This window comes from Salvelinus alpinus, chromosome 26 (genome assembly GCF_045679555.1).
Source record: "Salvelinus alpinus chromosome 26, SLU_Salpinus.1, whole genome shotgun sequence".
NCBI classification, from domain to species: domain Eukaryota; kingdom Metazoa; phylum Chordata; class Actinopteri; order Salmoniformes; family Salmonidae; genus Salvelinus; species Salvelinus alpinus.
The window spans coordinates 46,693,231-46,709,865 of record NC_092111.1 but is presented as its reverse complement, the minus strand read 5'-3'; the positions used below and the strand labels follow the sequence as shown (position 1 = coordinate 46,709,865).

Genomic DNA, 16,635 nt, shown 5'->3' with positions numbered 1-16,635 from the left:
ACGCGCAACTACTACAGGTGAGACACGCAGCTACTACAGGTGAGACACGCGCAACTACTACAGGTGAGACACGCAACTACTACAGGTGAGACACGCGCAACTACTACAGGTGAGACACGCGCAACTACTACAGGTGAGACACGCGCAACTACTACAGGTGAGACACGCGCAACTACTACAGGTGAGACACGCGCAACTACTACAGGTGAGACACGGGCAACTACTACAGGTGAGACACACGCAACTACTACATGTGAGACACAGACAGACACACACACAAATGCTGACACTACACATCTAAGTATATCGGACCAAATTATAAAAGACCAGAATTGTACTTTTGGATTCTGTAAAGTCAGTATGGACGAGGTGAAAAAAGTATTGTTGTCGATCAACGACCACAAGCCACCGGGATCTGACAACTTGGATCGAAAATTACTGAGGATAACAGCAGACGATATTGCAACTCCTATTTGCCACATCTTGAATTTAAGCCTACTAGAGAGTGTGTGCCCTCAGGCCTGGAGGGAAGCTAAAGTCATTCCGCTACCTAAGAATAGTAAAGCCCCCTTTACTGGCTCAAATAGCCCACCAATCAGCCTGTTACCAACCCTTAGTAAACTTTTGGAAGAAATGGTGTTTGACCAGGTACAATGCTATTTCACAGTAAACAAATTGACAACAGACTTTCAGCTCATAGGGAAGGACATTCAACAAGCACAGCACTTATACAAATAACTGATGATTGGCTGAGAGAAATTGATGATAAAATGATTGTGGGGGCTGACTTGTTAGACTTCAGTGCAGATTTTGACATTATCGATCACAGTCTGCTGCTGAAAAAACATATGTGTTATGGCTTTACACCCCCTGCTATAATGTGGATAAAGAGTTACCTGTCTAACAGAACACAGAGGGTGTTCTTTAATGGAAGCCTCTCCAACATAATCCAGGTAGAATCAGGAATTCCCCAGGGCAGCTGTCTAGGCCCCTTACTTTTTCAAATCTTTACTAACGAAATGCCGCTGGCTTTGAGTAAAGCCAGAGTGTCTATGCAGATGACTCAACACTATACACGTCAGCTACTACAGCGACTGAAATGACTGCAACACTTAGCAAAGAGATGCAGTTCGTTTCAGAGTGGGTGGCAAGGAATAAGTTGGTCCTAAATATTTCCAAAACTAAAAGCATTGTATTTCAAAACAAAATCAAATCAAAGTTTCTACAACAGGTGTAGTAGACCTTACAGTGAAATGCTTACTAACAGGCTCTAACCAATAGTGCAACAAAGGTATTAGGTGAACAACAGTAAAAAGACAGGCTATATACAGCAGCGAGGCTATAAAAGTAGCGGGGCTACATACAGACACCGGTTAGTCAGGCTGATTGAGGTTCTATGTACATGTAGATATGGTTAAAGTGACTGCATATATGATGAATAGAGAGTAGCAGCAGCGTAAAATATTATGGAGAAATCATTCACTAAACCCTAAACCTCAACTACATCTTGTAATGAACAATGTGTAAATTGAGCAAGTTGAGGTGACTAAACTGCTTGGAGTAACCCTGGATTGTAAACTGTCATGGTCAAAACATATTGATACAACAGTAGCTAAGATTTGTATTTATTTTATTACACCTTTATTTAACCAGGTAGGCTATTTAACCAGGTAGGCTAGTTAACCAGGTAGGCTAGTTAACCAGGTAGGCCAGTTAACCAGGTAGGCCAGTTAACCAGGTAGGCCAGTTAACCAGGTAGGCTAGTTAACCAGGTAGGCTAGTTAACCAGGTAGGCCAGTTAACCAGGTAGGCTAGTTAACCAGGTAGGCCAGATGAGAACAGGTTCTCATTTACAACTGCAACCTGGCCAAGATAAAGCAAAGCAGTGCGACACATACAACAACACAGAGTTACACATAAACAAACGTACACAATAGAAACATCTGTATACAGTGTGGAGATGGGGAGGAAGTGGAGATGGGGAGGAAGTGGAGATGGGGAGGAAGTGGAGAAAGTGGAGATGGGGAGGAAGTGGAGATGGGGAGGAAGTGGAGATGGGGAGGAAGTGGAGATGGGGAGGAAGTGGAGATGGGGAGGAAGTGGAGATGGGGAGGAAGTGGAGATGGGGAGGAAGTGGAGATGTGGAGATTGGCGCAGAACAGGGCAGCACGGCTGGCTCTTGGATGTACACAGAGAGCTAATATTAATAATATGCATGTCAATCTCTCCTGGCTGAAAGTGGAGCAGAGATTGAATTCATCACTACTTGTATTTGTGAGAGGTATTGTCATGTTGAAAGCTGTTTAAACTACTGGCACACAGCTCAGACACCCATGCATACCCCACAAGACATGCCACCAGAGGTCTCTTCACAGTCCCTAAGTCCAGAACAGACTATGTGAGGAGCACAGTACTACATAGAGCCATGACTACATGGAACTCTATTCCACATCAGGTAACTGATGCAGCAGTAGAATCAGATGTAAAAACAGATAAAAATACACCTCATGGAACAACGGGGACTGAAGAAACACAAACATAGTCACAGACACACGATAACATACGCACTATACACACATACACATGGATTTAGTACTGTAGATATGTGGTAGTGGTGGAGTAGGGGCCTGAGGGCACACAGTGTGTTGTGAAATCTGTGAATGTATTGTAATGTTTTTAAAATTGTATAAATTGCCTTAATTTTGCTGGATCCCAGGAAGAGTAGCTGCTGCTTTGGCAGGTGAGACAGAAAGACAGACGACTACCACAGGTGAGACACATGGACGGACGACTTCCACAGGTGAGACAGACGGACGACTACCACAGGTGACTACCACAGGTGAGACAGACGAGACGACTACCACAGGTGAGACACAGACGAGACGACTACCACAGGTGAGACACAGACGAGACGACTACCACAGGTGAGACACAGACGAGACGACTACCACAGGTGAGACACAGACGAGACGACTACCACAGGTGAGACACAGACGAGACGACTTCCACAGGTGAGACACAGACGAGACGACTTCCACAGGTGAGACACAGACGAGACGACTACCACAGGTGAGACACAGACGAGACGACTACCACAGGTGAGACACAGACGAGACGACTACCACAGGTGAGACACAGACGAGACGACTTCCACAGGTGAGACAGACGGACGACTACCACAGGTGACTATCACAGGTGAGACATACACACTCCTGTATACTAGGTGAGACAGACAGACAGACAGACTCCTGTATACTAGGTGAGACAGACAGACAGACTCCTGTATACTAGGTGAGACAGACAGACAGACAGACTCCTGTATACTAGGTGAGACAGACAGACAGACTCCTGTATACTAGGTGAGACAGACAGACTCCTGTATACTAGGTGAGACAGACAGACAGACTCCTGTATACTAGGTGAGACAGACAGACTCCTGTATACTAGGTGAGACAGACAGACAGACTCCTGTATACTAGGTGAGACAGACAGACTCCTGGTAGAACATCATAATGTGGTCTTCTGTAGCTCATCAGACATTTATCTGTCTATGCTGTCCCTTCCTCTACCAACATATTAAACCACTGGCAGGCATGTGGCGCTTCGTCAACTAACTGCCTTCCTCCTCTCGCTCTGTCCTGTAGCATCCGTTCATCACGGTAGCCAAGCCAGTCACCATCCTGAGAGACCTGATCACTGATCACTGTCTTCCTCCTCTCGCTCTCTCCTGTAGCATCCGTTCATCACGGTAGCCAAGCCAGTCACCATCCTGAGAGACCTGATCACTGAGTCCATGGAGATGAAGGTTAAGAGACACCAGGAGCAGCAGAGAGAGCTGGAGCAGGAGGACGACTCTGTACGTCTAGTCTAGGATCTATGTACACAGTACACAGCCATTAAAGCAGCTGGGTTCAGACATGTTCACCAAGCTGCCTTAATGGCTGGTCTTCTAGGGGCATTATAGTTCTGATGATAGTCAACTACAAGTAGGGATTGGTTGATGCTGAATGTTATATTAAAATATTTCTCCCATTCCATCTAAGCCAATATGACACCAATAAAACGTATCTTAATAGTTAGCTACCACCAGTCTGCTGAACAGGAAAAGAAAAGGGAGCTTCATTTGGTCATGGAACATTTACACAAATTACTTTAGCCATTAGCTAGCTAGACAACAACAGCTGACCTCAACACTTCACATAGAAGCTACAGGTAACTGTCAAAATAAGGGAAACACCAACAGTGTCTTAATAGGGCCTTGGCCCACCACGAGCCAGAACCGCTTCAATGCGTCTTGGCATAGATTCTACAAGTGTCTGGGACTCTAATGGGGGGGATGCAACTAGGGCTGGTGCGGTGGCCGTATTACTGCCACACCGGCAGTCACGAGTCATGACCGCAGTAAACCTGGTACTCAGGGCTCTATTGTCCCTCTAACCACTCTGACGTCAATGCAATCTAAAGTCACATCAAACACTTATCATCACAACAGTATTACAGTTGATACACAACAAAATGGACAGTGCTTTTAATTCCCAACACCCATATGCATAGGCCTATATATGAGCCCCCAAAAAACCCTGAATTAAAATTATTGTGCTGTTATATTATACGTGTCAAAAAATTATTGAATACAAATTTAAGATGTCTTTGGTAATATAATTGGTGCTCCAAAAGTAAGTAAATAAATATCCGTGTTAGACTGAAATATATAAAGGTCATTTCGTCAAACTTGTGAGGCTCTCTAGTCTCCATGCTCATTCAACATACAGTGCATTCGGAAAGTATTCAGACCCCCCAGAAATACCTTTTATGTAAATAAGGTATATCTGTTTTTTATTTGTTATAAAGTTACAAAAATGTCGACCTGTTTTTGCTTTGTCATTATGGGGTATTGTGTGTAGATTGATTGAAATAATTTAATCCATTTTAGAATAACGTCAGCTAGCTCATGTCCAAATGCCAGTCCTACGTTCTTCCACAAAGAAGGTTTGAATCCTAAGCAACCTGCCTACATACTGTTGAAGTACAATAGACCAACATAACTACTGTAGTAGGTCAACGCTGTGTGTTGGGAAAAACCTTGGTAGAGCATGGGTGGATTACACATTGGTGCTTGTGTGAATTTCCTTTTGTTGCTTAAGACCAAGGCTTATTTTTCACTTAAAATGTTGTTTTTGTGTTAATACCTAGTATGAAAGCAGAGTAATGGGACCAGCACACACTTGATATATTTGCAGTTGATACTTTGAACGTAACATTTTATTTCCTGGGTAACATGTCCTTCTACACAGCTCAGGTTTGGGCCTGCACTTTCTGCAGTTAGTGGGTATTTGTATGAATGAATCCCAGTACCTTACTGTCCACCTGCTGATGTAAAAAGGACTTTACAAGTTAGTTTGATTGACCTGACCGTCCTCTCTCTCTGCGTCCAGGAAGAGGAGGTGGAGGTGGACTCCCACACCATGGTGAAGTCTGGGTCAGAGGGGGCTGGCACCATGAGAGCAACCAGCACCATGAGTGACGGAGCTCAGACCATGATCGAGCACGGCAGTACCATGTTAGAGGCAGACCTGGGAACCATGGTCATCAACAGTGATGAGGAGGAGGAGGACAACGACGAAGGCTCCATGAGGAGTGAGTAGAGCTGGTCAGCATAGTACTGTAGGCTGTAACATAGTATATTTGGTGATCATTTAGTTATATTTATTATAGTGAGCTGTCAGTGTAGTACTGTAGGCTGTAGCTGACATTATCTAGTTTTTGTGATTTATTTGATTTGAGACAAAATGCACATGGAGAAAGACTTAAACCCCCAACCTCAGGACCTCCGTCCTGTAGCTGTCCGTCCTGTAGCTTTATCTGTCTTTAGTAATGTTGCTACTGTAAACAAATATATCAATGCAAAATACAACAATTCCTAGGTTCCAGTTCATATAACGAAGTCAGTCAATTGAAATAACTTCTTTAGACCCAAGACTTGGCAGGGGCGCAGCCATAGGCCTACCCACTGGGGAGGGGCGCAGCCATAGGCCTACCCACTGGGGAGGGGCGCAGCCATAGGCCTACCCACTGGGCAGGGGCGCAGCCATAGGCCTACCCACTGGGGAGGGGCGCAGCCATAGGCCTACCCACTGGGGAGGGGCGCAGCCATAGGCCTACCCACTGGGGAGGGGCGCAGCCATAGGCCTACCCACTGGGCAGGGGCGCAGCCATAGGCCTACCCACTGGGGAGCCAGGTCCAGCCAATCAGAATGAGTTTTTCCCCACAAAAGGGCTTTATTACAGACTGAAATATTCAATTTCATCAGCTGTCCGGGTGGCTGGTCTCAGAATATTCCGCAGGTGAAGAAGCCAGATGTGGAGGTCCTGGGCTGGCGTGGTTACATGTGGTCAGCGGTTGTGAAGCCGGTTGGACGTACTGCCAAATTTTCTAAAACAATATTGGAGGCGGCTTGTGGTAGAGAAATTAACATTCAATTATCTGGCAACAGCTCTGGTGGACATTCCTGTAGGCAGCATGCCAATTGTACGCTCCTTAAAAAATATAGATATCTTTGGCATTGTGTTGTGACAAAACTGCACATTTTAGTGGCCTTTTATTGTCCCCAGTGCAAGGTGCACCTGTGTAATAATCATGCTGTTTAATCAGCTTCTTGATATGCCACACCTGTCAGGTGGATGGATTATCTTGGGGGGGGGAAAAAGGCTCACTAACAGGGATATAAACAAATGTGTGCATTTGAGAGAAATTAGCTGTTTGTGCATTGTGGAACATTTCTGGGCTCTTTTATTTCAGTTCATGAAAAACATGTTGCGTTTTTATATTTTTGTTCAGTATATTTTAAAACCTTATCTATTCCTCCTAGATATAAACCTTTACAGTTGGAAAATTATTATATTCAAGGGATACAGTTTGAAGGAAGTTGCTAACTAGCGTTAGCGCAATCACTTGGAAGTCTATGGGAACAGCGAGCATGCTCGCGAATACCGATATCCATACTGGACATACTAGCTCCAACTTCTTTCATTCTGGACACAGAGACATAGAAACTAGTTCCAACTTCCTTCATTCTGGACACAGAGACATAGAAACTAGCTCCAACTTCCTTCATACTGGACACAGAGACATAGAAACTAGCTCCAACTTCCTTCATACTGGACACAGAGACATAGAAACTAGTTCCAACTTCCTTCATCCTGGACACAGAGACATAGAAACTAGTTCCAACTTCCTTCATCCTGGACACAGAGACATAGAAACTAGCTCCAACTTCCTTCATACTGGACACAGAGACATAGAAACTAGTTCCAACTTCCTTCATACTGGACACAGAGACATAGAAACTAGTTCCAACTTCCTTCATCCTGGACACAGAGACATAGAAACTAGTTCCAACTTCCTTCATCCTGGACACAGAGACATAGAAACTAGTTCCAACTTCCTTCATACTGGACACAGAGACATTGAAGGAAGTTGGAACTAGTTTCTTTCTGGACACAGAGACATAGAAACTAGTTCCAACTTCCTTCATTCTGGACACAGAGACATAGAAACTAGCTCCAACTTCCTTCATACTGGACACAGAGACATAGAAACTAGTTCCAACTTCCTTCATACTGGACACAGAGACATAGAAACTAGTTCCAACTTCCTTCATCCTGGACACAGAGACATAGAAACTAGTTCCAACTTCCTTCATTCTGGACACAGAGACATAGAAACTAGTTCCAACTTCCTTCATCCTGGACACAGAGACATAGAAACTAGCTCCAACTTCCTTCATACTGGACACAGAGACATAGAAACTAGTTCCAACTTCCTTCATCCTGGACACAGAGACATAGAAACTAGTTCCAACTTCCTTCATCCTGGACACAGAGACATAGAAACTAGTTCCAACTTCCTTCATCCTGGACACAGAGACATAGAAACTAGTTCCAACTTCCTTCATACTGGACACAGAGACATAGAAACTAGTTCCAACTTCCTTCATCCTGGACACAGAGACATAGAAACTAGTTCCAACTTCCTTCATTCTGGACACAGAGACATAGAAACTAGTTCCAACTTCCTTCATCCTGGACACAGAGACATAGAAACTAGTTCCAACTTCCTTCATACTGGACACAGAGACATAGAAACTAGTTCCAACTTCCTTCATCCTGGACACAGAGACATAGAAACTAGTTCCAACTTCCTTCATACTGGACACAGAGACATAGAAACTAGTTCCAACTTCCTTCATTCTGGACACAGAGACATAGAAACTAGTTCCAACTTCCTTCATTCTGGACACAGAGACATAGAAACTAGTTCCAACTTCCTTCATACTGGACACAGAGACATTGAAGGAAGTTGGAACTAGTTTCTTTCTGGACACAGAGACATAGAAACTAGCTCCAACTTCCTTCATACTGGACACAGAGACATAGAAACTAGCTCCAACTTCCTTCATACTGGACACAGAGACATAGAAACTAGTTCCAACTTCCTTCATTCTGGACACAGAGACATAGAAACTAGTTCCAACTTCCTTCATTCTGGACACAGAGACATAGAAACTAGTTCCAACTTCCTTCATTCTGGACACAGAGACATAGAAACTAGTTCCAACTTCCTTCATACTGGACACAGAGACATTGAAGGAAGTTGGAACTAGTTTCTTTCTGGACACAGAGACATAGAAACTAGTTCCAACTTCCTTCATTCTGGACACAGAGACATAGAAACTAGCTCCAACTTCCTTCATACTGGACACAGAGACATAGAAACTAGCTCCAACTTCCTTCATACTGGACACAGAGACATAGAAACTAGCTCCAACTTCCTTCATACTGGACACAGAGACATAGAAACTAGTTCCAACTTCCTTCATCCTGGACACGGAGACATAGAAACTAGTTCCAACTTCCTTCATTCTGGACACAGAGACATAGAAACTAGCTCCAACTTCCTTCATACTGGACACAGAGACATAGAAACTAGCTCCAACTTCCTTCATACTGGACACAGAGACATAGAAACTAGTTCCAACTTCCTTCATTCTGGACACAGAGACATAGAAACTAGTTCCAACTTCCTTCATACTGGACACAGAGACATAGAAACTAGCTCCAACTTCCTTCATACTGGACACAGAGACATAGAAACTAGTTCCAACTTCCTTCATCCTGGACACAGAGACATAGAAACTAGTTCCAACTTCCTTCATACTGGACACAGAGACATAGAAACTAGTTCCAACTTCCTTCATCCTGGACACAGAGACATAGAAACTAGTTCCAACTTCCTTCATTCTGGACACAGAGACATAGAAACTAGTTCCAACTTCCTTCATTCTGGACACAGAGACATAGAAACTAGTTCCAACTTCCTTCATACTGGACACAGAGACATTGAAGGAAGTTGGAACTAGTTTCTTTCTGGACACAGAGACATAGAAACTAGCTCCAACTTCCTTCATACTGGACACAGAGACATAGAAACTAGCTCCAACTTCCTTCATACTGGACACAGAGACATAGAAACTAGTTCCAACTTCCTTCATTCTGGACACAGAGACATAGAAACTAGTTCCAACTTCCTTCATCCTGGACACAGAGACATAGAAACTAGTTCCAACTTCCTTCATTCTGGACACAGAGACATAGAAACTAGCTCCAACTTCCTTCATACTGGACACAGAGACATAGAAACTAGTTCCAACTTCCTTCATCCTGGACACAGAGACATAGAAACTAGTTCCAACTTCCTTCATCCTGGACACAGAGACATAGAAACTAGTTCCAACTTCCTTCATCCTGGACACAGAGACATAGAAACTAGTTCCAACTTCCTTCATACTGGACACAGAGACATAGAAACTAGTTCCAACTTCCTTCATCCTGGACACAGAGACATAGAAACTAGTTCCAACTTCCTTCATTCTGGACACAGAGACATAGAAACTAGTTCCAACTTCCTTCATCCTGGACACAGAGACATAGAAACTAGTTCCAACTTCCTTCATCCTGGACACAGAGACATAGAAACTAGCTCCAACTTCCTTCATACTGGACACAGAGACATAGAAACTAGTTCCAACTTCCTTCATTCTGGACACAGAGACATAGAAACTAGTTCCAACTTCCTTCATACTGGACACCGAGACATAGAAACTAGTTCCAACTTCCTTCATTCTGGACACAGAGACATAGAAACTAGCTCCAACTTCCTTCATCCTGGACACAGAGACATAGAAACTAGTTCCAACTTCCTTCATTCTGGACACAGAGACATAGAAACTAGCTCCAACTTCCTTCATTCTGGACACCGAGACATAGAAACTAGCTCCAACTTCCTTCATACTGGACATAAAGGACGTAAAGATCCAGGAGTATCCCTAACATGTGTTTATTACTCCAACATGCCTAGCTCTACCTCCCTCCACACCGTGTGGTTGTGTTATTCATTAGGAAGAGTAAATGTTTCCTCTCTCCACAGGACACCCCACCTCCCAGCAGGCCCTGAGACCCTCCTTCATGGACTACTTTGACAAGCAGGACTCTAACAAGGTCCAACAGGAGAGCTATAACCATAACCAGCAGGAGGAACCAGGCTATCACATCAGCCAGGCTAAGAACGTCTTCCCTGACAACTGGAAGGTTCCTCAGGACGGAGACTTTGACTTTGTGAGTTACACCTAATCATCCATCCATAGAACGACATATAGAACCATCCGTGGAACTACATATGGAACCATCCGTAGAACTACATATAGAACCATCCATAGAACAACATATAGAACCATCCATAGAACTACATATAGAACAACATATAGAACTACATAGAACCATCCATAGAACTACATATAGAACAATATATAGAACTACATATGGAACCATCCATAGAACTACATATGGAACCATCCATAGAACTACATATAGAACCATCCATAGAACAACAGAACCATCCATAGAACTACATAGAACCATCCATAGAACTACATAGAACCATCCATAGAACTACATAGAACCATCCATAGAACTACATATAGAACAACATATAGAACTACATAGAACCATCCATAGAACTACATATAGAACAATATATAGAACTACATATGGAACCATCCATAGAACTACATATAGAACAATATATAGAACTACATATGGAACCATCCATAGAACTACATATAGAACCATCCATAGAACAACAGAACCATCCATAGAACTACATAGAACCATCCATAGAACTACATAGAACCATCCATAGAACTACATAGAACCATCCATAGAACTACATATAGAACCATCCATAGAACTACATATATAACAACATATAGAACCATCCATAGAACTACATAGAACCATCCATAGAACTACATATATAACATGTAGAACCATCCATAGAACTACATAGAACCATCCATAGAACAACATATGGAACCATCCATAGAACAACATAGAACCATCCATGGAACAACATATAGAACCATCCATAAAACAACATATAGAACCATCCATAGAACAACATATATAACTACATATAGAGCCATCATAGAACTACATATAGAACCATCATAGAACTACATATAGAACCATCATAGAACTACATATAGAACCATCCATGGAACTACATATAGAACCATCCATAGAACTACACATAGAGCAGCATGTAGAACCATATATAGAACCATTTTTGGAACTACATATAGAACCATTCATAGAACTACATATAGAACCATCCATAGAACTACATATAGAACCATCCATAGAACAACATGTAGAACCATCCATAGAACTACATATAGAACAGCATGCAGAGCCATCTATAGAACTACATATAGAACTATCCATAGAGCTACATATAGAACCATCCATAGAACTACATATAGAACCATCCATAGAACAACATGTAGAACCATCCATAGAACTACATATAGAACAGCATGTAGAACCATCCATGGAACTACATATAGAGCCATCATAGAACTACATATAGAATCATCATAGAACTACATATAGAACCATCCATAGAACTACACAGAGCAGCATGTAGAACCATCCATAGAACTACATATAGAACCATTCTTGGAACTACATATAGAACCATCCATAGAACAACATGTAGAACCATCCATAGAACTACATATAGAACAGCATGTAGAGCCATCTATAGAACTACATATAGAACCATCCATAGAACTACATATAGAACCATCCATAGAACTACATAGAACCATCCATAGAACTACATATAGAACAGCATGCAGAGCCATCTATAGAACTACATATAGAACTATCCATAGAGCTACATATAGAACCATCCATAGAACTACATATAGAACCATCCATAGAACAACATGTAGAACCATCCATAGAACTACATATAGAACAGCATGTAGAACCATCCATGGAACTACATATAGAGCCATCATAGAACTACATATAGAATCATCATAGAACTACATATAGAACCATCCATAGAACTACACAGAGCAGCATGTAGAACCATCCATAGAACTACATATAGAACAGCATGTAGAGCCATCTATAGAACTACATATAGAACCATCCATAGAACAACATGTAGAACCATCCATAGAACTACATATAGAACCATCCATAGAACAACATGTAGAACCATCCATAGAACTACATATAGAACAGCATGTAGAGCCATCTATAGAACTACATATAGAACCATCCATAGAACAACATGTAGAACCATCCATAGAACTACATATAGAACAGCATGTAGAGCCATCTATAGAACTACAGTACCAGTAAAAGGTTTGGACACACCTACTCATTCCAGGGTTTTTCTTTATTTTGACTATTTTCTGCATTGTAGAATAATAGTGAAGACATCAAAACTATGAAATAACACATATGGAATCATGTAGTAACCAAAAAAGTGTTTGAGATTCTTCAAAGTAGCCAAGCTTTGCCTTGATGACAGTTTTCCACACTCTTGTCATTCTCTCAACCAGCTTCAAGAGGTAGTCACCTGGAATGCATTTCAATTAACAGGTATGCCTTGTTAAGTTAATTTGTGGAATTTCTATCCTTAATGTGTTTGAGCCAATCAGTTGTGTTGTGACAAGGTAGGTTTGGTATTCAGAAGATAGCCCTATTTGGTAAAAGACCAAGTACATATATGAGTCCAAATTTTAGTTTTGGTTGAGAGACTGCCAAGAGTGTGCAAAGCTGTCATCAAGGCAAAGGGTGGCTATTTGAAGAATCTCAAATATAAAGTATATTTTGATTTGTTTAACACTTTTTTGTTTAACACTTTTTTGGTTACTATGTGATTCCATATATGTTATTTCATAGTTTAGATGTCTTCACTAGTCCAAATGAAAAAAGCCCTTGAATGAGTAGGTGTGTCCAACCTTTTGACCAGTAGTGTACATGTGTACATAACATATACAGATCAATACATTTAAAAAGTGGTATTGGGCTTTTATCAGGATCCCCATTAGCTGTTGCAAAAGCAGCAGCTACTCTTCCTGGGGTCCACACAGAACATGAAACAGAACATTAATAGACAAGAACAGCCCAAGGACAGAACTACAAAACATTTTTTAAAGGCACACGTATCCTACATATCAATACATACACACAAACTATCTAGGTCAAATAGGGGAGAGGCTTTGCTTTCTCTGTTTTTTAAACCAGGTTTGCTGTTTATTTGAGCAATATGAGATGGAAGGAAGTTCCATGCAATAGAGGCTCTATATAATACTGTACGCTTTCTTGAATTTGTTCTGGATTTGGGGACTGTGAAAAGACCCCTGGTGGCATGTAATAGTATGTCTGTGATCAATAGGAATGTAATATTATCTCTGTGATTAATAGGAATCTAATTATCTCAGTGATCAATAGTCACGTGACAGTATCTCTGTGATCAATAGTCACGTGACAGTATCTCTGTGATCAATAGTCACGTGACAGTATCTCTGTGATCAATAGTCACGTGACAGTATCTCTGTGATCAATAGTCACGTGACAGTATCTCTGTGATCAATAGTCACGTGACAGTATCTCTGTGATCAATAGTCACGTGACAGTATCTCTGATCAATAGTCACGTGACAGTATCTCTGTGATCAATAGTCGCGTGACAGTATCTCTGTGATCAATAGTCGCGTGACATTACCTCTGTGATCAATAGTCGCGTGACATTACCTCTGATCAATAGTCGCGTGACATTACCTCTGTGATCAATAGTCGCGTGACATTACCTCTGTGATCAATAGTCGCGTGACATGACCTCTGATCAATAGTCGCGTGACATTACCTCTGTGATCAATAGTCGCGTGACATTACCTCTGTGATCAATAGTCGCGTGACATTACCTCTGTGATCAATAGTCGCGTGACATTACCTCTGTGATCAATAGTCGCGTGACAGTATCTCTGTGATCAATAGTCGCGTGACATTACCTCTGGTCAATAGTCGCGTGACATTACCTCTGTGATCAATAGTCGCGTGACATTACCTCTGTGATCAATAGTCGCGTGACATTACCTCTGTGATCAATAGTCGCGTGACATTACCTCTGTGATCAATAGTCGCGTGACAGTATCGCTGTGATCAATAGTCGCGTGACATTACCTCTGGTCAATAGTCGCGTGACATTACCTCTGTGATCAATAGTCGCGTGACATTACCTCTGATCAATAGTCGCGTGACATTACCTCTGATCAATAGTCGCGTGACATTACCTCTGTGATCAATAGTCGCGTGACATTACCTCTGTGATCAATAGTCGCGTGACATTACCTCTGATCAATAGTCGCGTGACATTACCTCTGATCAATAGTCGCGTGACATTACCTCTGTGATCAATAGTCGCGTGACATCTCTGTCCATCCCTTGGTCTTTACTTCCTATCTGACACAGTGATTTAGGTTGTGCCGTGTTCTAAAGTTGCCTTTCTCCCTCTGTGTGTCCCTGTGTGTGTGTGTGTGTGTGTGTGTGTGTGTCTGCGTCCCTGTGTGTGTGTGTGTGTGTGTGTGTGTGTGTGTGTGTCTGCGTCCCTGTGTGTGTGTCTGCGTCCCTGTGTGTGTGTGTGTGTCCCTGTGTTTGCGTCTGCGTCCCTGTGTTTGCGTCTGCGTCCCTGTGTGTGTGTCTGCGTCCCTGTGTGTGTGTCTGCGTCCCTGTGTGTGTGTCTGCGTCCCTGTGTGTGTGTGTGTGTGTGTGTGTGTCTGCGTCCCTGTGTGTGTGTGTGTGTGTGTGTGTGTGTCTGCGTCCCTGTGTGTGTGTCTGCGTCCCTGTGTGTGTGTGTGTGTCCCTGTGTGTGTGTCTGCGTCCCTGTGTGTGTGTCTGCGTCCCTGTGTGTGTGTCTGCGTCCCTGTGTGTGTGTCTGCGTCCCTGTGTGTGTGTCTGCGTCCCTGTGTGTGTGTCTGCGTCCCTGTGTGTGTGTGTGTGTCTGCGTCCCTGTGTGTGTGTGTGTGTGTGTGTCTGCGTCCCTGTGTGTGTGTCTGCGTCCCTGTGTGTGTGTCTGCGTCCCTGTGTGTGTGTGTGTGTGTGTGTGTCTGCGTCCCTGTGTGTGTGTTCTCTGTCTAAGCAGCTGAAGAACCTTGACTTTGAGGAGCTGCAGCTGCGTCTGACGGCTCTGGACCCCATGATGGAGAGAGAGATCGAGGAGCTGCGTCAGCGCTACACCGCCAAGAGACAACCCATCCTCGACGCAATGGACGCCAAGAAACGCAGACAGCAGAACTTCTGAAGAGCCTGAGGAACACATTCTGACCTGGGCCCGTGTTCATACAGCGTCTCACATTCCACAGTGCTGATCTATGTGGTCCACTTTCCATGTAATCTTATTCCTTATGATCGAAAAGGCAGAACTGATGCTAGATCAGCACTCTGGCAGCAGAATTCTGAGGACCTTAGAGAAGGCATTCTGACCTGGTGCTTTCTGACCTGACCAAGGGAGAGGAGAGACCTGACAGCTGTCTGGAATTAAATGTCCTCCATTTTGTCTCTCATCACCACCCCAGTAGTCAGTGTGACCTGGAGTTATCCTATCTTCCCATGGCTCTGCTGGCCCTCAGGACTATTTTAAACAATTATTGGGCTGTTAATTATGAACCTGTAGGTAGCCTTATATCCCTCTGTTAATTATGAACCTGTAGGTAGCCTTTACATCCCTCTGTTAATTATGAACCTGTAGGTAGCCTTATCTCTCTGTTAATTATGAACCTGTAGGTAGCCTTATATCTCTCTGTTAATTATGAACCTGTAGGTAGCCTTACACCCCTCTGTTAATTATGAACCTGTAGGTAGCCTAACACCCATCTGTTAATTATGAACCTGTAGGTAGCCTTACACCCCTCTTAATTATGAACCTGTAGGTAGCCTTATATCCCTCTGTTAATTATGAACCTGTAGGTAGCCTTACATCCCTCTGTTAATTATGAACCTGTAGGTAGCCTTATATCTCTCTGTTAATTATGAACCTGTAGGTAGCCTTACACCCCTCTTAATTATGAACCTGTAGGTAGCCTTACACCCCTCTGTTAATTATGAACCTGTAGGTAGCCTTATATCCCTCTGTTAATTATGAACCTGTAGGTAGCCTTACATCCCTCTGTTAATTATGAACCTGTAGGTAGCCTTACACCCCTCTGTTAATTATGAA

The 16,635-nt window shown here is 42.9% G+C and overlaps 1 protein-coding gene across 26 annotated transcripts in view; it reads left to right on the top strand.

Annotated features, from left to right (window-relative positions):
* Positions 1-16,635, top strand: part of LOC139555366 (serine/threonine-protein kinase 3) — a 28,868-nt gene that overhangs the window by 4,701 nt on the left and 7,532 nt on the right. For 16 of the 26 annotated variants that reach the window (XM_071369101.1, XM_071369112.1, XM_071369109.1 and 13 more), the window contains exons 8-11: positions 3,734-3,856; positions 5,436-5,637; positions 10,487-10,674; positions 15,559-16,459. In XM_071369101.1, the coding sequence (XP_071225202.1) occupies positions 3,734-3,856; positions 5,436-5,637; positions 10,487-10,674; positions 15,559-15,720 (675 nt within the window). In that variant the 3' untranslated portion in view covers positions 15,721-16,459. Of the gene's footprint in view, positions 1-3,733; positions 3,857-5,435; positions 5,638-10,486; positions 10,675-15,558; positions 16,495-16,635 lie in introns of all 26 variants that reach the window. The other 10 variants (XM_071369115.1, XM_071369118.1, XM_071369114.1 and 7 more) reach the window with 10 other exon arrangements.